At 41.8% G+C, this 26,445-nt stretch overlaps 1 protein-coding gene across 1 annotated transcript in view; it reads left to right on the forward strand.

Annotated features, from left to right (window-relative positions):
* Positions 1–26,445, forward strand: part of POLQ (DNA polymerase theta) — a 159,539-nt gene that overhangs the window by 62,691 nt on the left and 70,403 nt on the right. The window contains exons 13-14 of the mRNA XM_065416674.1: positions 13,675–13,868; positions 14,223–14,347. Of these exons, the coding sequence (XP_065272746.1) occupies positions 13,675–13,868; positions 14,223–14,347 (319 nt within the window). The remainder of the gene's footprint in view (positions 1–13,674; positions 13,869–14,222; positions 14,348–26,445) is intronic.

Genomic DNA, 26,445 nt, shown 5'->3' on the forward strand with positions numbered 1-26,445 from the left:
ATAGTGGAATACAGCTGAGCAACACATCTCGAAGAACACCAATTATGGAACAGGTAACTGTCCTATTCAGGGTGGACAAAAATTGATGACTTAAAAAATTAAATCAGATTATTTTAATTTAAATTGGATTTTTTATTTAAATTAAGTTCCCATGCTTTTGGTTGGACAGTGTAGTGGTCACTGAACACGTTATGCACCTCCATGATGTTCTGTCCTGAGCCAAATCTGGCACGTTACATGGTAGGATGTCTGTGAGGAACAGGTATCTGTTGACACTGTTCAGCCATCATGTTTCAAGTCTTCTGGGGGTCTTTTCCATCTTGCTTTCATTGGGTCCAAATTGGAGGTGATTCTTACAAGAAAGTTGGTAGGCATTCGGAGTAGATGAGCATGCCACCTTAAAGAACATTGGGTGACAGTTTTGAAAGAGCAAGACCTGTTTAGTTAGAAAACAGATCTCTTCATTTGACTTGAGTTCGTACTACTTGATGTTCTTAATCATTCGGTGATGCTTCATCTGAAGCAGTGAGGGGCCATATTTCAGTCCAAGAGGTCAGAATACTGACCACAGTAGCATTATATAGCCTCAGCTTTGTTGGTTTACTTATCAGGATGTTTGGTTTAGGAAAGATGTTCTTAACGAGGCACCCCATTATGAACAGCGCTTTTGCAGCGCAGGCTTCAGATTTTCTCAGTGATGCCCCTGTTATCAACAACAGAAGTGAGGTAGGGGAAATCAGTGACAGTCTTGACGGGGTCGTCATCCACTAAGATGCTAGATCCAGCAGCATGTTCGTAATTAAAACCAAAATTCTTCCAGTTGCCAATCTAAACAATTTTCAGGCTGACTTTTGCCACTGAGCTTTCCACGATTAGTTCATCTATTGATTCAGTAACTAGTGCTATGTCATCAGCAAAATTGATGTCCAGGAGTTTCTTATCATCAAGGTGTATGTATTGACTTAGTGCCTGGTTAAGCACATAATCTATGATGGTATTGAAGAGTTCTGGAGTTGCAATGCATCCTTGTCAAATGCCCAATCTAATTTGGAAGATGATTTTTTTTCCCTATTTACAAGAACCTAGCTTGAGGAGGCATATAGAAGATGAAACGTTCTCCAGAGTTTGTCAGGAAGGCCTGCGAGTTTCAAGATCAAAGTGATTCGCTGACAGCAGAATCAAATGTGGTTGATTGTGCATTGTGGTCCACAATGCAATGTGAACAGGGCATTTCAGTTCTCATGCCTTCTCAATAAGCTGGTGCACTGAAGAATTGCTCCATCATGGAATGGCTGGGAATGAAGCCAGCTTATCGTGGTCTTCCCTTGCTCATTAAGATAACAGTGGCTCAGACGAGCAAGACAGAAGGAAAAACTTTCCCGGGAACAGGTAGATGAGTAATGCTGTGATGTTGCAGCAGTCTTGTTTGCTGCCTTTACATTTCCAAAGCTATAAAATAATGCCTCTTTGCCAGTGGGACTGGACTGAGTCTGTTCTTCAGATGATATTGAACAGCATCTGCAGCCACAAACAAATAGCTTGTCCCATGCTTTTTAATGCTTCTGCAGGAATTCCACAGATTCCTGCTGTCTTATTTTCCTTAAGCTTTATTAGAGCACTTTGGATTTTGTTAATAGTTAATTTGCCAGGATCATTTTGTGTGGAAATAGGTCATCTTGGCAGTGGCCTTAATATCAGGATCCAAAGAATGGGGGTGCATTTAGCAGGTGGATGAAATGTTCACTTCAGCATGCCATACGCTCTGCTTCTGCCTTGATTAGCTGACCAGAACTGGAGTAGACTGCACTGGCTGAATGACCTTTCTCGTCAGTGAGGTCACGGAAGTGTTTATACAAGGAGGTGCAGCCTCCTGTTAGAAGTTTTATTAAGTACAGTGGCTTTGGCTTCCATAACAGCTTTGCGATCAGCAGGTATTGCTTTATTATGAATGCTATTTAGCTTTACGATACATGACCATATCACCTCTGAAATGAGCAGTGCAATGCTCTTTAGTGATGGGTAAGGTATTAAGGAAGATCCGGGGTTTCTTGTCACTTCTTTATTTTTGGGACCAATGACAGTCATAGCATCATCAATTATCTAGGGTTTAAAGTCCATCCCAATGGATTTAGCATCAGTATAGTCTGATTGGGCCTCAAACCTTTTTGAGATGTCAACTGTGTAGCATTTTCAAATGCTATTTTTTTTTTTAGGTTAGCTTATTCAAAGTTATGCTTTTTAGTCTGAGATGGAAATATGCCAGGGACTAATTTGTGGTCAGTGTTACTAAGGCTAGCAGACCAATAAACTCTTCAGTTGCTGATGGATGGTTTCCAATTCCAAGAGATTATTATATAATCAGTCATCTTTGGTCAGCCGTTGTTACTGAGCCAAGTAAATTGGTTAATTTGCTTACTGTGAAACCATGCCACAGAAACCATGCTTCCCGTGAAACGGGAGTTTTGCAACGGGGTTTACAGGCGGAGTGTGAGCAGGGGCTTGAACTCGACATTCTTTAAACTTAAAAACCAAAAACACCCCCTTGATGTAAACAAAACAACAACAAAGGAACCAGCTGCAGGAGGAAAAAGAGAATGCAGGCAGAAGTCCAGCAACAGAGTGGGGGCTACCCAGTTTATTGCACCCAATACAGCATGTATGATTACCTGCCCTATGGGCAGGTGGCGTATGTGTGCATTCGGTGCAAGGAGCTCCTGGCCCTCAGAGACAGCGTACAGGCTTTGGAGACCAGAGTGGCTGAACTGGAGGACCTGAGGGAGACAGAGAGGTACATAGATGAGACTTTCTGGGACACAGAATGGTCCCACCCCTGGTCTGACAGCCTCTGTGCTGTTGAGGATGAAAGACCCAGGGAAGGAGAGCATCTAACTGGAGCAGAGGGAAACAATCACATAGTTGGGACCCTCCTTCCAGATGATGTTGTGGTAGCCTCTCGCACTGAGGATACCTCTCTGGGGGAGGGAACTCCAGCTATTAGAAAGAGACAGGTATTAGTAATGGGGGATTCGATCATTAGAAACATAGATAGGTTCTTACCCACGAAAGCTTATGCTCCCAATACTTCTGTTAGTCTTAAAGGTGCCACAGGACCCTCTGTTGCTTTTTATAGATAGCTGTGTTTGCGATGACCGAGAGAACCTCATGGTGACTTGCCTGCCTGGTGCGAAGGTTGCAGATCTCTCGAGACATCTAGATAGACTTATGTGTAGTGCTGGGGAGGGGCTGGTGGTCATGGTACATGTAGGTACTAATGACATAGGGAAGGATAGGAGACCGGTCCTGGAGGCCAAATTTAGGCTGCTAGGTAAGAGATTTAAGTCCAGGACCTCCATGGTAGCATTCTCTGAAATGCTCCCAGTTCCACGCGCAGGGCCAGTTAGACAGGCAGAACTGAAGAGTCTCAATGCGTGGACAATGGTGTAGGGATGAGGGGTTTAGATTCATTAGGAACTGGGGAAACTTTTGGGAAAAGGGGAGCCTATACAGGAAGGATGGGCTCCGCCTAAACCAAAATGGAACCAGATTGCTGGCACTTAACATTAAAAAGGTCGTAGAGCAGTTTTTAAACGAAGGGCTGGGGGAAAGCCGACAGGTGCGGAGGAGCACGTGGTTCGGACATCCCTTAGGGGAGGATCTATTAATAGAGAACTCTATGTCCTAGTGAGGAGCAGAGGATGAAAAATTATAAAATACAGGCAGGGGTCTGATCAGAAACAGTCAAATAAAAGAGTCCCATTCAGTTACATCGTGTAATGGCAGACAGCTAAAAGGAGACAAGTTTTTAAAGTGCTTATATACCAATGCTAGAAGTCTAAATAATTAAATGGGTGAACTATAGTGCCTTGTATTAAATGAGGATATTGATATAATAGGCATCACAGAAACTTGGTGGAATGAGGATAATCAATGGCATACAGTAATACCAGCGTACAAAATATATCGGAAGGACAGAACAGGTTGTGCTGGTGGGGGAGTGTCATTATATGTGAAAGAAAGCATAGAATCAAATGAAGTAAAAATCGTAAATGAATCAGACTGTACCATAGAATCTCTCTGGATAGAAATTCCATGCTCTAATAATAAGAATAGAGTGGTAGGGATATATTACCGACCACCTGACCAGGATGGTGATAGTGACTGTGAAATGCTAAGGGGATTAGAGAGGCTATTAAAATAAAAAACTCAATAATAATAATAATAATAATAATAGGGGATTTCAATTATCTCCATATTGACTGGGTACATGTCACCTCAGGATGGGATGCAGAGATAAAGTTTCTTGACACCTTAAAAATGATGCTTCTTGGAGCAGCTGGTCCTGGAACCCACCAGAGGAGAGGCAATTCTTGATTTAGTCCTAAGTGGAGCACAGGATCTGGTCCAAGAGATGCATATAGCTGGACCGCTTGGTAATAGTGACCATAATATAATTAAATTTAATATCCCCGTGGCAGGAAAAACACCACAGTGGTCCAACACTGTAGCATTTAATTTCAGAAAGGGGAACTACACAAAACTGAGGTTAGTTAAACAGAAATTAAAGGGTACAGTGCCAAAAGTGAAATCTCTACAAGTTGCGTGGATAATTTTTAAAGACACCATAATAGAGGGTCAACTTAAATGTATACCCCAAATTAAAAGAAACATAGAAAGAGAACCAAAAAAGAGCCATTGTGGCTAAACAACAAAGTAAAAGAAGCAGTGAGAGGCAAAAAGGGATCCTTTAAAAAGTGGAAGTTAAATCCTAGTGAGGAAAATAGAAAGGAGCATAAACACTGGCAAATGAAGTGTAAAAATACAATTAGGAAGGCCAAAAAAGAATTTGAGGAACAGTTAGCCAAAGACTCCAAAAGTAATAGCAAATTTTTTTTTAAGTATATCAGAAGCAGGAAGCCTGCTAAACAACCAGTGGGGCCACTGGACGAGTGAGGTGCTAAAGGAGCACTCCAGGACGATAAGGCCATTGCGGAGAAAATAAATGAATTCTTTGCATCGGTCTTAACGGCTGAGGATGTGAGGGAGATTCCCAAACCTGAGTCATTCTTTTTAGGTGACAGATCTGAGGAACTGTCCCAGATTGAGGTATCAGTAGGGGAGGTTTTGGAACAAATTGATAAATTAAACAGCAATAAGTCACCAGGACCAGATGGTATTCACCCAAGAGTTCTGAAGGTGCTCAAATGTGAAATTGCAGAACTAACAACTGTAGTCTGTAATCTATCATTTAAATCCGCTTCTGTACCAGATGACTGGAGGATAGCTAATGTGACGCCAATTTTTAAAAAGGGCTCCAGAGGTGATCCCGGCAATTTACAGGCCTGTAAGCCTGACTTCACTACCGGGCAAACTGGCTGAAACTATATAACGAACAATATTGTCAGACATATAGGTGAACATAATTTGTTGAGGAAGAGTCATCATGGTTTTAGTAAAGGGAAATCATGCCTCACCAATCTACTAGAATTTTTTGAAGGGGTCAACAAGCATGTGGACCAAGAGGATCTTGTGGATATAGTGTACTTAGATTTTCAGAAAGCCTTTGACAAGGTCCCTCATCAAAGGCTCTTACGCAAAGTAAGCTGCCACGGGATAAGAGGGAAGGTGCTCTCATGGATTGGTAACTGGTTAAAAGATAGGAAATAAAGGGTAGGTATAAATGGTCAGTTTTCAGAGTGGAGAGAGGTAAATAGTGGTGTCCCCCAGGAGTCTGTTCTGGTTCCAGTCCTATTCAACGTATTCATAAATCATCTGGAAAGTGAGGTGGCAAAATTTGCAGATGATACAAAAATTCTAAAGATAGTTAAGACCCAGGCAGACTGTGAAGAGCTACAAAAGGATCTCTCAAAACTGGGTGACTGGGCAACAAAATGGCAGATGAAATTTAATGTTGATAAATGCAAAGTAATGCACATTGGAAAGCATAATCCCAACTATACATATAAAATGATGGGGTCTAAATTAGCTGTTACTACTCAAGAAAGAGATCTTTGAGTCATTGTGAATAGTTCTCTGAAAACATCCACTCAATGTGCAGCGGCAGTCAAAAAAGCAAACAGAATGCTGGGAATAATTAAGAAAGGGATAAATAATAGGGCAGAAAATATCATGTTGCCTCTATATAAATCCATGGTACACCCACATCTTGAAAACTGCGTGAAGATGTGGTCGCCCCCATCTCAAAAAAGATATATTGGAATTGGAAAAGGTTCAGAAAAGGGCAACAAAAATGATTAGGGGTATGGAACAGCTTCCGTATGAGGAGAGATTAATAAGACTGGGACTTTTCAGCTTGGAAAAGAGACAGCTAAGGGGAGATATGATTGAGGTCTATAAAATCATGACTAGTGTAGAGAGAGTAGATAAGGAAGTGTTGTTTACTACTCATAACACAAGAACTAGGGCGTCACCTAATGAAATTAATAGGCAGCAGGTTTAAAACAGATAAAAGGAAATATTTCTTCACACAATGCACAGTTAGCCTGTGGAACTCCTTGCCAGAGGATGTTGTGAAGGCCAAGACCATAACAGGGTTCAAAAAAGATCTAGATAAATTCATGGAGGATGGGTCCATCAATGGCTATTGCCAGGATGGGCAGGAATGGTGTCCCTAGCCTCTGTTTGCCAGAAGCTGGGTATGAGCGACGGGATGGATCACTTGGTGATTACCTGTTCTGTTCATTCCCTCTGGGGTACCTGGCACTGGCCACTGTCAGAAGACAGGATACTGGGTTAGATGGACCTTTGGTCTGACTCAGTAGGGCCATTCTTATGTTTGTAATGACAAGCTCATGCGAAAACAACAACTGTAACACATAATTATGTTCTCTTCTTACTATTATCTATAAGGTGTATTTTGGTGAGGCTAACGATGGATATCTTTAACCTTTACATTTCTCTGACCAGCAGCTCCTTGGAGTCTTCCTTATTCAGAGTTAACACTTTCCATGTTCCAATACGTACAAAACCCCATCCAGTAGATTAATTTTTATAGGTCCCGAATCAGGTTGATCCGAAGCAAACACAGTAGCGGCTTTCATAGCCATTGGGTTGGGTGGGGGATTGCTAATTCCATCTGATGTAGGCCTGGGTCTTGCAGAAAGACGAAAGAATCTAGGGTGGGCTTCACCCGCTCCAAGCAGGTTGGAGCCACCCTGTCTGGTGTGTTTAGTGCAAGATAGTTGGGCTGACTACTGGGAGTATGGTTGAGACAACTGGTGGAATACCACGCCTGAAGCTGCTCTTATGAACTCCCTTCTCACCAATTAAATTTGAATTGACAACCTATGTTAAGGCCTAAAGATATTATAATCTTTTAAAATCATTTAAATTAAATACAAAGAACATTACTAAAAGAATACATGTTTGCTGCTGAAGTTTTAAAGAAAGTTAAACCACCTGGGACTAGAGTTTGTTGAAATGCTAAACCAGCTTTTGACAGCAGTAGTCTCTTCGGCAGGTGCAGAGAATATTTTCTTCATTTTGGTTCATTCAACTAGTTCGTTCAAGGTTAAGAAGACATTTGGGAGTTGAAAAAGAAGGAAAGTTTCTTTTCCTCTTCCCATTTATGAATTAAAAACAAGGTATGATAGGATGAAGTCTACTACTTCTAAAATCTTGGACATAGTGACCAAAACATTTAGTTTTGTTTACTAACTACAGATAATACTGTAGTTAATACTTTTGTTTAATAAATCAGTTGTAAATACAAAACATATTTTGATAAACTCTTTGATAATTTTTTTTTCTTATATATCCAGCACACTTAGGGTGTTTTTATTGAATAAAAAAATTGTTTTTGAATTTCCATTCACCCAGAGATTGATACAAATCACAAGTAAAAAAATGAATAATCCTTTAGTTAGTAAATAAATAAATAGGATATCTCCATTAATTTATTTATTTTATCTCCTAGAACTGGAAGGGACCTTGAAAGGTCATCAAGTCTAGCCCCCTGCCTTCACTAGCAAGACCAAGTACTGATTTTGCTCCAGATCCCTAAGTGGCCCCCTCAAGGATTGAACTCTCAACCCTGGGTTTAGCAGGCCAATGCTCAAACCACTGAGCTATCCCTCCCCCCAATACATCATTTTGTTACATAATAAAGATGTAAAAATTGCAAATCTGAATAAATGTATGTTGAGCTATATAATTCCTTAAATAAATGTGTATAGATATAGTGTATCCTCCTAGTTAGCAAAATGAAGCACCTAATTTAGTGCAAAGGTTATATTTAGTGGCAAAATCAGTGTTTTATTGGCTCAACCAATGAAACTCAACCCTTCTTTAAGAAAATAATTAAAAACTACAAATGCAAAACATGATTAAAATCAATTCTTTAAATCAAGGTTTTCTGCTTGCTGATTTAAATCATGATTGAAATCAGTGATTTAAATCAATCCACCCTGATTAAGTTCGGAAACTATTCTGCTTCTGCAGCAAATATTATGAAGCAGCTGCCGCTCCATAGTTGAGGTTCAATTGGTTGCATCCATTATAAACCCAATTTGGTATCCGCTTTCCTCAAACCCGTAGAAAAGTCTCATCTGTCTCAAAATTTGAATTTTGTGTCTGGAACAGAGGTAGAATTTTTCTAAAATATTTGAAGTGAATTGGACAAAGGTTTTCTGAATCTTGTGGATAAGGGAGAAGCTGTGGATGTGGTATACCTAGACTTTAGTAAGGCATTTGATACGTCTCGCATGATATTCTTATCGACAAACTAGGCAAATACAATTTAGATGGGGCTACTATAAGGTGGGTGCATAACTGGCTGGATAACCGTACTCAGAGAGTTGTTATTAATGGTTCCCAATCCTGCTGGAAAGGCATAACGAGTGGGGTTCCGCAGGGGTCTGTTTTGGGACCGGCTCTGTTCAATATCTTCATTAACGACTTAGATATTGGCATAGAAAGTACGCTTATTAAGTTTGCGGATGATACCAAACTGGGAGGGATTGCTTTGGAGGACAGGGTCATAATTCAAAATGATCTGGACAAATTGGAGAAATGGTCTGAGTTAAACAGGATGAAGTTTAACAAAGACAAATGCAAAGTGCTCCACTTAGGAAGAAAAAATCAGTTTCACACATACAGAATGGGAAGAGACTGTCTAGGAAGGAGTACGGCAGAAAGGGATCTAGGGGTTATAGTGGACCACAAGCTAAATATGAGTCAACAGTGTGATGCTGTTGCAAAAAAAGCAAACATGATTCTGGGATGTATTAACAGGTGTGTTGTGAGCAAGACACGAGAAGTCATTCTTCCGCTCTACTCTGCGCTGGTTAGGCCTCAACTGGAGTATTGTGTCCAGTTCTGGGCACCACATTTCAAGGAAGATGTGGAGAAATTGGAGAGGGTCCAGAGAAGAGCAACAAGAATGATTAAAGGTCTTGAGAACATGACCTATGAAGGAAGGCTGAAAGAATTGGGTTTGTTTAGTTTGGAAAAGAGAAGACTGAGAGGGGACATGATAGCAGTTTTCAGGTATCTAAAAGGGTGTCATAAGGAGGAGGGAGAAAACTTGTTCACCTTAGCCTCTGAGGATAGAACAAGAAGCAATGGGCTTAAACTGCAGCAAGGGAGGTCTAGGTTGGACATTAGGAAAAAGTTCCTAACTGTCAGGGTGGTTAAACACTGGAATAAATTGCCTAGGGAGGTTGTGGAATCTCCATCTCTGGAGATATTTAAGAGTAGGTTAGATAAATGTCTATCAGGGATGGTCTAGACCGTATTTGGTCCTGCCATGCGGGCAGGGGACTGGACTCGATGACCTCTCGAGGTCCCTTCCAGTCCTAGAATCTATGAATCTATGAATTTGACATCCTCCTGAGGCACTTAGGCTCATCATACTTAGGTACCTCAGACACCCACTGAGACTTCAGAGACTTACTGGGACCCTATCACCTATTCTGAGCCTAAGGAAGCTTGTTGGGGGCCAATCCCAACCTCCCTATAAGCTTTAAGGATGTTAGGGAGATTCCCAAACCTGAGCCGGCTTTTGTAGGTGACAAATCTGAGGAACTGTCACAGATTGAAGTGTCACTAGAGGAGGTTTTGGAATTAATTGATAAACTTAACATTAACAAGTCACCAGGACCAGATGGCATTCACCCAAGAGTTCTGAAAGAACTCAAATGTGAAGTTGCGGAACTATTAACTAAGGTTTGTAACCTGTCCTTTAAATCGGCTTCTGTACCTAATGACTGGAAGTTAGCTAATGTAACGCCAATATTTAAAAAGGGCTCTAGAGGTGATCCCGGCAATTACAGACCGGTAAGTCTAACGTCGGTACCGGGCAAATTAGTCGAAACAATAGTTAAGAATAAAATTGTCAGACACATAGAAAAACATAAACTGTTGAGCAATAGTCAACATGGTTTTTGTAAAGGGAAATCGTGTCTTACTAATCTATTAGAGTTCTTTGAAGGGGTCAACAAACATGTGGACAAGGGGGATCCAGTGGACATAGTGTACTTAGATTTCCAGAAAGCCTTTGACAAGGTCCCTCACCAAAGGCTCTTACGTAAATTAAGTTGTCAAGGGATAAAAGGGAAGGTCCTTTCATGGATTGAGAACTGGTTAAAAGACTGGGAACAAAGGGTAGGAATTAATGGTAAATTCTCAGAATGGAGAGGGGTAACTAGTGGTGTTCCCCAAGGGTCAGTCCTAGGACCAATCCTATTCAACTTATTCATAAATGATCTGGAGAAAGGGGTAAACAGTGAGGTGGCAAAGTTTGCAGATGATACTAAACTGCTCAAGATAGTTAAGACCAAAGCAGACTGTGATGAACTTCAAAAAGATCTCACAAAACTAAGTGATTGGGCAACAAAATGGCAAATGAAATTTAATGTGGATAAATGTAAAGTAATGCACATTGGAAAGAATAACCCCAACTATACATACAATATGATGGGGGCTAATTTAGCTACAACGAGTCAGGAAAAAGATCTTGGAGTCATCGTGGATAGTTCTCTGAAGATGTCCGCGCAGTGTGCAGAGGCGGTCAAAAAAGCAAACAGGATGTTAGGGATCATTAAAAAGGGGATAGAGAATAAGACTGAGAATATATTATTGCCCTTATATAAATCGATGGTACGCCCACATCTCGAATACTGCGTACAGATGTGGTCTCCTCATCTAAAAAAAGATATACTGGCACTAGAAAAGGTGCAGAAAAGGGCAACTAAAATGATTAGGGGTTTGGAACGGGTCCCATATGAGGAGAGATTAAAGAGGCTAGGACTCTTCAGCTTGGAAAAGAGGAGACTAAGGGGGGATATGATAGAGGTATATAAAATCATGAGTGATGTGGAGAAAGTGGATAAGGAAAAGTTATTTACTTATTCCCATAATACAAGAACTAGGGGTCACCAAATGAAATTAATAGGCAGCAGGTTTAAAACAAATACAAGGAAGTTCTTCTTCACGCAGCGCACAGTCAACTTATGGAACTCCTTACCTGAGGAGGTTGTGAAGGCTAGGACTATAACAGCATTTAAAAGAGAACTGGATAAATTCATGGTGGTTAAGTCCATTAATGGCTATTAGCCAGGATGGGTAAGGAATGGTGTCCCTAGCCTCTGTTTGTCAGAGGATGGAGATGGATGGCAGGAGAGAGATCACTTGATCATTGCCTGTTGGTCCACTCCCTCTGGGGCACCTGGCATTGGCCACTGTCGGTAGACAGGATACTGGGCTAGATGGACCTTTGGTCTGACCCGGTACGGCCGTTCTTATGTTAAGAAGGTTTTTGGTCCTTGATGAGCCTGTTTGGTATATTTGGGGTGGAGGAGCTTACTACAACTATGAGAGGGGAGCCCTGAGGAGTCTGCTAAATCTGTTGTGGGGTGGGGTCCCCAACAAGACAACAAGGATTTGTGTGTGCATATTCAAGAAGCCCCTAAAAGCCAATTAAAATTCCTGGAGAGGGAGTCATGAGCCTGTAAAGATTAAGAAGAGAGTGATTCGGTGTCCTGATAAGCCTTGTAAGTTTCATGGGCAAGAAGGCCTTAAAGGAATGCTGTCCAAAATCTGATATTGTTCTTTCTCCCCATTAAATGTGCATCTTTGTACATATTGTCCTAATAAAGACAAAACATAGCCTCTGAAACAGAATTGTGACAGTTTGGAAATCCCTGCTGAGGAACTATGTGACCCATGCAAAACAAAACTGGGATGATCTGATTGTTGGGATCATAAACAGCCAGGAATGCGTGCTTTTGCCTGCTCTCAACTCCACGCCCCTGCTTGTTCTGTCATTGACCAGGTGCTGACCAAAACTGAGTGATTTTGTAGGGTGTGCTAGTGTCCTGTATGTGCCTGCAAACTGCATACATCAGGAAGGTTTATATTTTGTTTCTACTTTCAGTAAGCAAAGCAGAGCTGCTTCATATAGTATACAGCAATGCACTCGTTCCCTGCTGACATCTATTAAAAAGTAGAAATGAAATTCTGCTCGTGTTCTGAGGCAGGAGATGTTAATGTAATGTATTTTCTCTCTGGAGTTTTCAAGCACAGCAGTTTGTCCAGTGTATTTAGTTTGAAATAGTACTCTTGAACAAAATGTTCTTGAGATTCTTTCCTATTAACCTTGCCTAAAACATTATTTGTAAACTGTTCATTTCCAAAGCAAGACTGGAGATGATTTTTGCCGGGAGTTGCTCTCCAAATGTATCCTATGTGTTATAGTTTTTCTCTGTCTACTATAATAATGGTCTTTAACTCCCTTAGGCTTGAATGTTCTGACTGTACAAATCTATGGCTGACCTTTTTTGGAATTTGATAAAAAAGAAATATTTGTTGGCTAGGAATGGATAAAAAAGGCCTACCTCTCTGGAATGGGATCCTGTCTTCAGCAATTCTTACCCTTGCCAACATTAAAAGGGAGATGGAGGATTTGTAGCTGCGCCCCAGACATTTTGCATTTTGTATTCTGTTAAATGTGCCCCAAGTACTGTTAACTAGTTATTTCGAAACAGTCTCTCTCAGTATGTTGATGTAAATATTACGACATTCTCTCTCCTGTTATTGAACCAGGCTGATTGAATTATAACCAGAATGTTTTGTTTTGTCCCTTAGTGGTTGAATTGTTTGGGTATTTTTGTTCATATAAATAATAGCACTGAGATTTTTGTGCTGGAGTTTATCATGAAGTGAGAGGAAAAGTGGACTGCAGAACCCTACTCCTCTACATGATCAGATACCATGGCAGTGTCTAGCAAGGCTGCTGTAACTGGAGAATCCTGTTTCTTGGTGGAATGTACTAGAAAAACATGTCTCATTGACACTGATCTTAATAGACAGGCATATGTTAATCAGTTATGTGAAGTAAAAATAAAGCTATTGTTCAAAAGCCCTTCTTTTTAATGTCTTGGGTTTAAGGAATAATCTGACAAAGGGTCTGAACTGTGTAATCATGAGAATGTGTGTCATAGCTCATTAGTTCAAACATTAAAAAGTAGTTTGGAAGAGCTTTTACATTCTTCAGGGTATGTGGTTATGACTCAGTGCATCTGAGTTGTATGTAGGACACTGTAACCATGTGTCCTGGATTACATTATTATTCTCTTCCCTGCAAATGTAGTGCTATGCCTATTCTTGTGAAGTAAAGATTTTGCTTTAAAGAATGCGACATTGATCTGTTTCCTTTAGGTCACTCCTGTGTACGAGGAGTGGACCACTATTGACTGGTATCAGTTTTTCTGCCTGTGGGAGAAGCTGCCTTCATCTATGAAGCGAGTGGCTGAGCTGGTGGGAATTGAAGAAGGCTTCCTGGCTCGCTCTGTAAAGGGCAAAATCATAGCTAAAACAGAGAAACAGCACAGGCAAATGGCCATTCATAAAAGGTAATAACAGATGGGTCTAAGTGCTAAGGGGAGGAGGTTCTAAAGGACAAATGTGTGAGGAGATGATCCAATTGCTAGGTTCTGTTCTGTATGAAAGCATTGTCTGGGATTGGCTCTCCTGTTGGCTGAGCTGTTAGCTAATGCAATTTGGATCGGTCCCTTATGAGTTTATCCATATTGGGTAAGAGATCTGTAGCTACAAGAAGTTTGGGTATGTGTTAAGAAAAATGGTCCGAGAAGTTATTTCCTTTGTTTGCCACTTCTGGCCCAGAGTAGCACAGTAATGTCTCATTACTACTAGCTTGGCCTCAATTACTTTATTTTTTTAAATTTCTCTATATGCTTTTTGTACAGGTTTTTCACCAGCCTTGCCCTACTGGATTTAATCAGTGAGGTTCCCTTAAAGGATATTACTAAGAAATATAACTGTAGTCGTGGCCAGCTTCAGTCCTTGCAACAGTCTGCTGCCACCTATGCAGGTGAGTCAAAGGGACAGAAAAAATTCTGGAGTCTTGCATTATCTAGTTCTAAATATTTGGTCTTTCTAGTTTGTTACTGGAGAAAATATGGTCCGTCTTCTTCATATATGGCATTGTTGGCTAAAATGTGGCAGTGATAAATTTAGCCCATGCACTGTTTTAGTGCAGTCTGTACTTGCCATCTGCTCTGTTATGGAAAAGCACCCTGCAGAGGCTACACCACTCATTGGAGGAGGATAGGATAAATATGGAGAACTGCATGTTGGGAAATGTAGTCTTCAAAGGCTGCATCTTAATGGTAAGTGAATATAATTTGTCCCATTTTATGCAAATTAAGTATAGGCTAATTCTATGCTCCTGCCAAACTACCAATGTGGTGCTCTCATGTGGACAAAGTTTGGATGCAGCTGATACTTAGTTCAGAGATTTCTCAGCTGCAAAATTAACTGGCTGAAAAATTGTAATTTTACAATTGCCAAAAAAGACAGAAGCCTCCTTGTCACTTACCATAGCATCTCAAACACTTAAAAAGGGTTCAGAGAGTGTTAATTTGCCTGCCAAAATAGGTCTGGCAAATCAAAAGATAACAGGACACAACATGAATAAGAAAACTTTTCTTTCATCACCAAAGTCCTCGTAAACTCCACAAATGGGGTCCATGAATTTTAAAGAGTGGTCACATCTCCCAACTTTTCAAGGCCCAAATGTGGGATGCAGTGTGTGACAAAGACCGAAAATGAAGGGCACACAAAAATTATTCAGGAAGGAAAGTTTTAAATGTTAACAGTATTCATTCTGATAGTGTTAATTACTTCTTGTAATATCAGTTTCATGATTCTCTATTCCCAGTGTAAATCATTTTCAGCAATCAGTGAAGGGATACAAGATTTTTTTCAAGAATATAGGTAACTTTGGGGCTAAAATGAATGATGTCTCTTGAAATAAGGTGTGGTTAAGAGGAATGAATGCAGTTGTATTCTGAGTGGCTATAAAAATGGAATTCTCTGTCTTTCTTCCAATGATTTCCATATCCCATGTGCTCAGTTTACAGGTAAAAAGGAGTTGATTTTTCCTAGCACTGCTAGCCTTGCAAACTTAGTCTGGCCAGTGAGAGTCAAGCTTGTTTTTCTCCATCTTACCCATTGTCATCAGTAATAAAGATTGTGCAGGCCATGTATTCTGTGCAATCTGCCCCTGACTTCCCCAGCCAATTTTTGTCATTTTCATAGCTGCACCTGGATTTCTCCTCAGTGGTCCACTTAAGGACACCGACTATCAGACTTCCAGCTCCCTACCCGTTGCCTTTTTGCGTGAAGACCTACGTCTCTTTCCCGTCTGACCAGGGCATTTCCAGGCTGCACAGTTCCCTGCCTTTGATGTGTTGTTCCCAGCTGAGACAGTCTGCTCAAGCACACCTACTTGCTTTCTCTTCAGAGACAGTTAACAGTGTGGCTGCCCCGGTTATTGGTACCACACAGCTCTTTTTATGCAAGCATATTTTCTTATTAGGGTAAAAGCACTACAGAGAAAGCATTAAAAACAATAAAAGAACCTAAATGTATGCTAATAAGCTAACCAGAGATCATCCCAACACTAAGATGGAGCAGTCCTGGCAGGAGTAGTCATTCAACACACCACCCAAGGAGTTTCCTTTGTGGTCACAAGTTCATCACAGCTTCAGCTCAGAAGAAATATTCAGTATTATGTGGCCTCAGTAGGCCAAGTCCTTCCAAACCGCTAAGGACTGGGGTCCCCCGTGGTCCAGGGGTTCTGTCCATCTGCTGGATCAGAAAGAAGGCCAAAAGCCAGTATACCAGTTTGAACCAGTATATGTGCATCTCTCCAGGTGGATGACTTTAAAAGGTTGATAACTGGAGGAATTATATTAGCATATATCCCCTCCTAGAAAAAACCCTTAATGTTAAAAGCTCACTTTGTTTCAAAAGGTCCTTTGAAGATCCTTACAATCCCAAAATAGTATGTAAATATTTGTGTTTTTAATACAATCAACTCCAAAAATGTTAAACTTCAGTAAGGTTTAATGTAATTCAGTAAAGTTTGTCCAGGACATTACAGAGTAGTGTCAATCTATCACAGTCATTTGACTATTTTTCTATCTATCGTTTCTTCTTTGAGCACCCCACTCTAGGGTGCGCATGCACCTCATGTGTGCCAGAGTGGAATCTTTTGAATAGCAGTGTCTGTTGGAGTTGCACATGTACAGCACATGTCCTCATATCTCTCATCTGAGGGTATAAAGGGAGGGGGGCTGCAACTGCCCTCAGTTCCCTCTTATTGCCCATGACAGCAAAACAGAACAAATGTCCAGGTCGCTACTCCTCAGTGTTTGCTATAGTTGGATAGAACAGTCATCTACCTACCTTTTTAAAATGTTCCTGTTTCCCCTTAGTTTATCAATTTGGGACTATTTAAAAAAACAACAACAACCCCCCCTCCCTCTACCGTTCCACTAGGAGCTTTGCACTACCATGTGCCCCATGGTAGACTCAAAACTTTAAGTCCTGTCCATACTGTGACTGCCTCATTCTGCTTATTGAGGGCCATAGCTGCTGCTTGTTTTGCCTTGAAGAGAACTATGTATTGGATCAGTGCTTTGTCTGCTGTTCATTCTCCTCACAGGCACATGTTTCAAGCTCTATCCTATGGAGCGGTCAGTGAGTTGTCATCTCATCCTGAGGAGACTGTGCTCCTAAGACTGATCAAGCACTGAAGAAATCTTGAGTGCCCCCACCAGATGGCCCACTATGCCAAGTCCTGTCACTGAGAAAAAACACTGTCAAAGGACTCTGCATGGATGATCCCAGCACCAACAGTTCTGGCACCAAATACCGGTGCTGAGGGACAAAGTTGGCTGGAGCACAGACAAAAGCATTGCTCTAGGCACTGGTCAGTGTACTCTCATAAGGAGAGGTTGAAAAAATGATGTGCCAGAGAGAAGTTCACTAAGCCAATTACTTTTTTTTAGATACCGTGCCCTCTCTCTAGCTGCAGAGTCAGATGCCAGCTGTGGAAGAGTGGTATTACAATCACTGTTTAAGACAATCAGGACTCCTCAATTCCACCTTCCAGGTGGGGCACTGCTTGTTGGCCAGTGAGGAATCCACGCTGACACACATACATAGGTGCTGAAACTAGGGGTAGGGACAGGGGTGCTGCAGCACCCTCTGGCTTGAAGTGGTTTCCATTATATATAAAGGTTTACAGTTTGGTTCAATGGCTCTCAGAATCCCTGCTATAAAAACTGTTCTAGTTCCCCTGCACACATACTTGAAGAAAGGACAGTTACTTGGTGTATAGTAACTGTGGTTCTTCAAGTTGTTTCCTTACTGTGGATCCTATGACCTGCTCTCCTCCATACCTGCTTTTTTGGAGTGTTTCATATCTGGGACTTGGAATTGGCAAGGGAACTGAGGGATGGTTGTGGCTGCCCTGCCTTTAATGCCTTTGGATGAGAGGCTCAAGGACATGTACTGCACAGATGCAGCCCCAAACGACACTGCTATTGCAAAGATTCAGTGCTCGTCCTCATTGGTTGCATGCGCACCACAGAGTGGGATCCACACTGACTACAACATATTGAAGAACCACAATTGCTGTAAGTAACCATTTTTTCTGTCCCTTGTAACTGTGTGCAAGACCCACAGGGAAATAGTGAAATTTATAGACAAAATACAGTCAAATACAAAAAGTAAACAAACAAAAAAGGAAAAGTCTCTATTCTGTCAGTTACAGTAACATTAGGTGTTATTTGTAACAATAATAGACAAAATGTCAGATTAGTATTTTTCTCAACCTATGTATTATATAATTTTTTTAACATTAGCTTTAATAAAAATTTTAAATCTGCTTAATCTGTATTGCAGTAGCACCTAGAGGCCCCTATCGTAGTTCAGGACCCCATTGTGCTAACTGTTTAATTTTTAGGTTGAAAACCAGTATCAAGAGGAGCTATCCAGACGGAGCCAGTTTCATTGATTTGACTCAGACTTCATCCTTTGCTGTAGGCAAGAAAAGAGAGTAGGACTTCTTTTAAAAAGGTCCATAATAAAAATTTCTATTTTAAAGTCTCTTTGAAAGTTGTTCTCTAATAGTACGGAGAGGTGAGATTTGGAGAGGATGGAACAGTATGTATTGTGCTGCATGTTATAGAGTCAGAATGAACTCTTGGATTATGTTGTAGAGGCAGGCTTCTTTCCCTACAGACACTTGAAGTTTCAATATTTTTTTCAGGTTTTGGTACTTTTGTTCATTTGCACCATGAACAAAAGAAACATGGTCTAATGCGTAGCTTTTGCTGCAACATTTAAGAAAAACAGGAGTTTTTAATCCTCTTTAACAGTGGTTCTCAAACTTTTTTTTCCCACGGACTACTTGAAAATTGCTGAGGGTCTCGGCGGACCACTTAATGATCTTTCCAAATGTTGTAACTATTGTAAAGCACTTTGGATAAAAGCGCTATATAAAAAAACTTAATAATAATAAACGGTTTTTTGTTCTACAAATAAAAGCACACAACTCATATTTTAATACCCATAGTCTTACCTTTCTAATGCGATGGATGTGCCCCCTCTCCTCCACTGCAGAAGCCCCCGAGCTGAGGCTGGGAAGGAGGGCCGTCTCTCCTCAGCAGCTGCAGCCCTGGAGCTGGGGAAAGTCGCCTCTTTCTCTGGCTGCCACAGCCCCACACATCCCAAATTTCCCCCACCCCCTCTTATCACCCCACTGCCCCCTCCCACCTACCCCTATTCCCCCCCAAGGCCACCACCTCACATTACATGTGCATCTTCTCCAGGGTCAGGCACCTAATTACTGGAGCCACGCCTTTAGGTGGGTCGCCTTTCATTCTCTCGTGTTCAGCCGCCAGGCGCACACATAAGAACATAAGAAAGGCCGTACTGGGTCAGACCAAAGGTCCATCTAGCCTAGTATCTGTCTACCGACAGTGGCCAATGCCAGGTGCCCCAGAGGGAGTGAACCTAACAGGCAATGATCAAGTGATCTCTCTCCTGCCATCCATCTCCATCCTCTGACGAACAGAGGCTAGGGACACCATTCTTACCCATCCTGGCTAATAGCCATTTATGGACTTAGCCACCATGAATTTATCCAGTCCCCTTTTAAACATTGTTATAGTCCTAGCCTTCACAACCTCCTCAGGTAAGGAGTTCCACAAGTTGACTGTGCGCTGCGTGAAGAAGAACTTCCTTTTATTTGTTTTAAACCTGCTGCCTATTAATTTCATTTGGTGACCCCTAGTTCTTGTATTATGGGAATAAGTAAATAACTTTTCCTTATCCACTTTCTCAACATCACTCATGATTTTATATACCTCTATCATGTCCCCCCTTAGTCTTCTCTTTTCCAAACTGAAGAGTCCTAGCCTCTTTAATCTTTCCTCATATGGGACCCTCTCTAAACCCTTAATCATTTTAGTTGCTCTTTTCTGAACCTTTTCTAGTGCTAGAATATCTTTTTTGAGGTGAGGAGACCACATCTGTACACAGTATTCGAGATGTGGGCGTACCATGGATTTATATAAGGGCAATAATATATTCTCAGTCTTATTCTCTATCCCCTTTTTAATGATTCCTAACATCCTGTTTGCTTTTTTGACCGCCTCTGCACACTGTGTGGACATCTTTAGAGAACTATCCACGATGACGCCAAGATCTTTTTCCTGACTCGTTGTAGCTAAATTAGCCCCCATCATGTTGTATGTATAGTTGGGGTTATTTTTTCCAATGTGCATTACTTTACATTTATCCACATTAAATTTCATTTGCCATTTTGCTGCCCAATCACTTAGTTTTGTGAGATCTTTTTGAAGTTCTTCACAATCTGCTTTGGTCTTAACTATCTTGAGTAGTTTAGTATCATCTGCAAACTTTGCCACCTCACTGTTTACCCCTTTCTCCAGATCATTTATGAATAAATTGAATAGGATTGGTCCTAGGACTGACCCTTGGGGAACACCACTAGTTACCCCTCTCCATTCTGAGAATTTACCATTAATTCCTACCCTTTGTTCCCTGTCCTTTAACCAGTTCTCAATCCATGAAAGGACCTTCCCTTTTATCCCATGACAGCTTAATTTACGTAAGAGCCTTTGGTGAGGGACCTTGTCAAAGGCTTTCTGGAAATCTAAGTACACTATGTCCACCGGATCCCCCTTGTCCACATGTTTGTTGACCCCTTCAAAGAACTCTAATAGATTAGTAAGACACGATTTCCCTTTACAGAAACCATGTTGACTATTGCTCAAGAGTTTATGTTTTTCTATGTGTCTGACAATTTTGTTCTTTACTATTGTTTCAACTAATTTGCCCGGTACCAACGTTAGACTTACCGGTCTGTAATTGCCAGGATCACCCCTAGAGCCCTTTTTAAATATTGGCGTTACATTAGCTAACTTCCAGTCATTGGGTACCGAAGCCGATTTAAAGGACAGGTTACAAACCTTAGTTAATAGTTCCGCAACTTCACATTTGAGTTCTTTCAGAACTCTTGGGTGAATGCCATCTGGTCCCGGTGACTTGTTAATGTTGAGTTTATCAATTAATTCCAAAACCTCCTCTAGTGATATTTCAATCTGTGACAGTTCCTCAGATTTGTCACCTACAAAAGCCAGCTCAGGTTTGGGAATCTCCCTAACATCCTCAGGCGTGAAGACTGAAGCAAAGAATCCATTTAGTTTCTCCGCAATGACTTTATCATCTTTAAGCACTCCTTTTGTATTTTCATCGTCAAGGGGCCCCACTGGTTGTTTAGCAGGCTTCCTGCTTCTGATGTACTTAAAAAACATTTTGTTATTACCTTTGGAGTTTTTGGCTAGCCGTTCTTCAAACTCCTCTTTGGCTTTTCTTATTACACTCTTGCACTTAAGTTGGCAGTGTTTGTGCTCCTTTCTATTTGCCTCACTAGGATTTGACTTCCACTTTTTAAAGGAAGTCTTTTTATCTCTCACTGCTTCTTTTACATGGTTGTTAAGCCACGGTGGCTCTTTTTTAGTTCTTTTACTGTTTTTCTTAATTTGGGGTATACATTGAAGTTGAGCCTCTATTATGGTGTCTTTTAAAAAGGGCCCACGCAACTTGCAGGGATTTCACTTCAGTCACTGTACCTTTTAACTTTTGTCTAAATAACCCCCTCATTTTTGTATAGTTCCCCCTTTTGAAATTAAAGGCCACAGTGCTGGGCAGTTGAGGTGTTCTTCCCACCACAGGGATGTTGAATGCTATTGTATTATGGTCACTATTTCCAAGCGGTCCCGCTATAGTTACCTCTTGGACCAGCTCCTGCGCTCCACTCAGGATTAAATCTAGAGTCGCCTCTCCCCTTGTGGGTTCCCGTACCAGCTGCTCCATGAAGCAGTCATTTAAAGTATCGAGAAATTTTATCTCTGCATTTCGTCCTGAAGTGAAATGTTCCCAGTCAATATGGGGATAATTGAAATCCCTCACTATTATTGGGTTCTTAATTTTGATAGCCTCTCTAATTTCCCTTAGCATTTCATCATCACTATTACTGTCCTGGTCAGGTGGTCGATAGTAGATCCCTAATGTTATATTTTTACTAGAGCATGAAATTTCTATCCATAGAGACTCTATGGAACCTGTGGATTCGCTTAAGATTTTTACTTCATTTGAATCTACACTTTCTTTAACATATAGTGCCACTCCTCCCCCTGCACGGCCTGTTCTGTCCTTCCGATATATTTTGTACCCCAGAATGATTGTGTCCCATTGATTGCTCTCAGTCCACCAGGTTTCTGTGATGCCTATTATGTCTATATCCTCCTTTATCACAAGGCACTCTAGTTCACCCATCTTATTATTTAGACTTCTGGCATTTGTGTACAAGCACTTTAAAAACTTGTCCCTGTTTATTAGCCTGCCTTTTTCTGATGTGCCAGATTCTTTTTTATGTGACTGTTTATCATCTGATCCGGCCCTTACATTATACTTTTCAGTCCTCTGCTCCTGACTATAACCTGGAGATTCTCTATCATCAGACTCTCCCCTAAGAGAAGTCTGTGCTCCTCTGCAGCAGTCGGCTTTCCCCCATCTCCTAGTTTAAAAACTGCTCTACAACCTTTTTAATGTTTAGTGCCAGCAGTCTGGTTCCACTTTGGTTTAGGTGGAGCCCATCTCTCCTGTATAGGCTCCTCCCATCCCAGAAGTTTCCCCAGTTCCTAATGAACCTTAGAGGGAAATTGCCGCGGACCACTTGTGGTCCACGGATCACAGTTTGAGAACCTCTGCTCTTTAACAATAGCTGAATATTTAATATCTGGGCAACTCTGTTAATGCAATGTTAAGGTTTCAAAAGTCAGGATGTGCCAAAGCTAAGGCTTAATATGAATGTGCAACGTTAATTTCCCCCCTAGTGCGTATACATTATGATAGTTATTAAGTATCTGAGAACATGCTAATTTTCAAATAAGATTTTTTTTTTCACTATTTATTTAGGAAGTATTAACAAATTTACAATCCTTCACATGTAATTATCAGAAACAAAAAAAAAAATCCATTACAACTGTGAGAGACATTCAGTAATATAGTCATTAGATCTCTCTATTTAACATATTGCAGAGTGAGCATCATTACAACATGTATGACGTCATTTCTAGTGATTTTATTAAATTGAGTGAAATCTCTGTATACACTGTGGCAAGGCACCCCTTCTGCCTTGCTGGGCTTAGCGCTTCCTCCTCTGGCAGGGACAGGTCCTGGGGTAAATCAGCCCCCCGCTCTGGAGCGTGTCTGTCTTCGCTCTTCAGGGTTTGTTTCTCAGAGCCTTCCAGGTAGGCTCGGGGCAGGTCTGAGGAGTGCTCCTCTGCCAAACAAAGGGGAACAAGTCTATAAGGCACCAAAACAAAAATGGAGTACCTTTCCCTGGCCCCCTCACTGGGGCAGGTGTTGTCCTGTCGCTGGCCCCGGGGTGTCAGTCCTTCCCCTAAACAGGCACTGGGTTTTGGGTGTCTCCCCTATGGGGAGAAGCGCAGTCTCTCACACTGGAGAAGCCTGTCTTTGTCACAGAACATATTTAACGGACCAGGCATGTCTATCAAATGTCTTTAAAAAAAATAAATGGACAGGTGTGCTTGTTTTTGTTACAGGTGGAAGTACTTTGTGTATTTGAAAAAATGGTAACCAAATATCTAAGTATTGTTCTTTCTATTTTGCTCAGTTCATAATTGGTGTGTTTTTCCATATCAGCAACCTCCCATATTTTTTTTTAACCATTTATCTATGCCTGGATTGTTTTTCTTTTTCCAGTGAGAGGGAGCAGCTTCTATTAGATGAGACATAACTTCTTCATTTCCTTTTGTGTGGTTATTTTCACTAGGAAGTGCCAGGAGGATTACCAAATGTTCATTTGATAATAAATATCCAACAATTTGTGATATTTGGTCATGGATTACATCCCAGTGTTTTCTTACTGGGCATGTCCACCATATATGCATTCTTTTTCACCATAATTTTTCCAACATTTCTACCTATTCAATCTCTATATACGTATTAACCTTACTGGTTTGCGGTACCATCGAAACAGTTTCTTAAAGAAATTTTCTATCATCATGCTACAGACTGACGTTGCTGGTCCTCTTTTCCAGAGGAAATCCCATTCCTCTAGGATAATTTGTCTATTCACATCCTTTTCCCAGTGTGTCATATATGGACATATTTTGGTTAGGAAAGTTGTCTGCAAAGGTTGATATCAATTAGTTATAATTTTTTTGTTTCCTAATTGACCAGACCCCATTTCTTCTATTAAAGTTAGCTTTCTGTATAAATTAGCTTTTCTAGAAAGCTGAGAAACATAATGCCTAACTTGAAAATTCTGGTACTAAGTGAGACTGGGCTAGTTAAAGTTAGTTTTGATGTCTAAATAAGTTAGAAAAGTTCCTTTACTGAATAGCTGGCCAACCAGTTGTATTCCATGGCTCTCCTAGGCCTGGTCTACACTAGGCGTTTATGTCGAATTTAGCGCTGTTACATCGAATTAACCCTGCACCCGTCCACACCACGAGGCTATTTAGTTCAACATAGAGGTCTCTTAAATTCGACTTCTGTACTCCTCCCCAACGAGGGGAGTAGCGCTAAATTCGACATGACTATATCGAATTAGGCTTGGTGTGGATGGAAATCGACGGTAATAGCTCCGGGAGCTATCCCACAGTGCACCACTCTGTTGACGCTCTGGACAGCAGTCCGAGCTCGGATGCTCTGACCAGCCACACAGGAAAAGCCCCGGGAAAATTTGAATTCCTTTTCCTGTCTGGGCAGTTTGAATCTCATTTCCTGTTTGGACATCGTGGCGAGCTCAGCAGCACTGGCAACGATGCAGAGCTCTCCAGCAGAGATGGGCGTGCAATCCCAGAATAGAAAGAGGGCCCCAGCATGGACTGATCGGGAAGTCTTGGATCTGATCTCTGTGTGGGGCGATGAGTCCGTGCTTTCCGAGCTGCGCTCCAAAAGACGGAACGCAAAGATCTATGAGAAGATCTCTAAAGCCATGGCAGAGAGAGGATACAGCCGGGATGCAACGCAGTGCCGCGTGAAAATCAAGGAGCTGAGACAAGGCTACCAGAAGACCAAAGAGGCAAACGGATGATCCGGATCCCAGCCCCACAGATCCCGTTTCTACGAGGCACTGCATTCCATCCTAGGTGCGGCCGCCACCACTACCCCACCACTGACCGTGGACTCTGAGGATGGGATATTGTCGACGGCCGCTTCCTCGGACATGTTAGCGGACGGGGAAGATGAGGAACGAGATGAGGAGGACGAGGCAGTCGACAGCGCTTACCAAGCTGATTTCCCCGACAGCCAGGAGCTCTTCATCACCCTTACAGAGATCCCCTACCAACCCTCCCCAGCATGTAACCCGGACACAGATTCAGGGGAAGGATCAAGCAATAAGTGTTTTAAACATCTAAACATTTATTTTAACAAAACTGGAATATTAAGAATAAGAACAATGTGTTCTTCATGATTTCTTTACCCTGGGCGCTTAAGTATTCAGTTCCAACTATTTAAAAAAAATCTAACAGTGTCCGGTTGTGCATGATTCTGCTGCCCAAGCTGCTCCACTCTTTAGTCCCTGCCACTGCAGCTATATTAAAATGCGGTCTATATGTCCGGGGATAGAGCTGAAATCCTCCACGGACATCTCGAGGAAGCTCTCCTGGAGGTAATGGGAAAGCCTGTTCATCAGGTTCCTAGGGAGAGCGGCCTTATTGGGTCCTCCGAAGTAGGAGACGTTCCCGCGCCAGGAGATCCTCAAGTACTCCGGGATCATTGCCTTGCACAGCATGGCGGCATAGGGCCCTGGTCTTTGCAGGCTTTCCCGAAGCATCCTTTCCTTATCGCTGTCCGAGATCCTCATTATTGTTATGTCGCTCATGATGACCTGCTTTGAATTAGGTAGGGGACTGTTAGTATTGGGACTGCTTGCAAGTTCCTTTACAGAACTGTAACCGCTGGTTTACAGCCACGCGGTGGAGGCGGGAGAGGGGCAGCATACAGGGATCTTTCCCTGGGACATCCGCGAGGGGGTGGGACAGGGCCAGAGTTCATGCTTGGCCGATTGCTGGCAGCAGAGACTGGCATTGCTTTCAATGTGAATGGAGGCCAGTGGTACTACTAAAGTTTTAAGCAGCCACAAGTCTACGGCTTACCATGTCTGCCTGCTACAGAAATTCCGGTGTCCTGCCCCGCTTCCCAGATCGGCAGTGCAAGACCCCAGGCACTGAAGGCGAGGTCCGAAAATTCGACGTTGTCCTGAGTGCGCATGTGATAGGTGCGGTGCATGGTCTTGTTCACAGAGAAAGACTATGTTCTTTGTTCACAACTACATTTATGTTTCGGAGGAATTCACTACCTTTTTCTCATTCCCACAGCCACATCTGCGACTGTCTCCCAACCCAGCCTGGCATCACACTCCCAGAGGCTAGCGCACATTAGGCGGAGGAAGAAGAAGACGCGAGAGGACATGTTCTCAGAACTAATGGGCTGCTCCCGAGCCCAGGCAGCACAGCAGAACCATTGGAGGGAGAATTTGTCCCAAATGCA

The sequence above is a fragment of the Emys orbicularis genome, chromosome 1 (assembly GCF_028017835.1).
Source record: "Emys orbicularis isolate rEmyOrb1 chromosome 1, rEmyOrb1.hap1, whole genome shotgun sequence".
Lineage (NCBI taxonomy): Eukaryota > Metazoa > Chordata > Testudines > Emydidae > Emys > Emys orbicularis.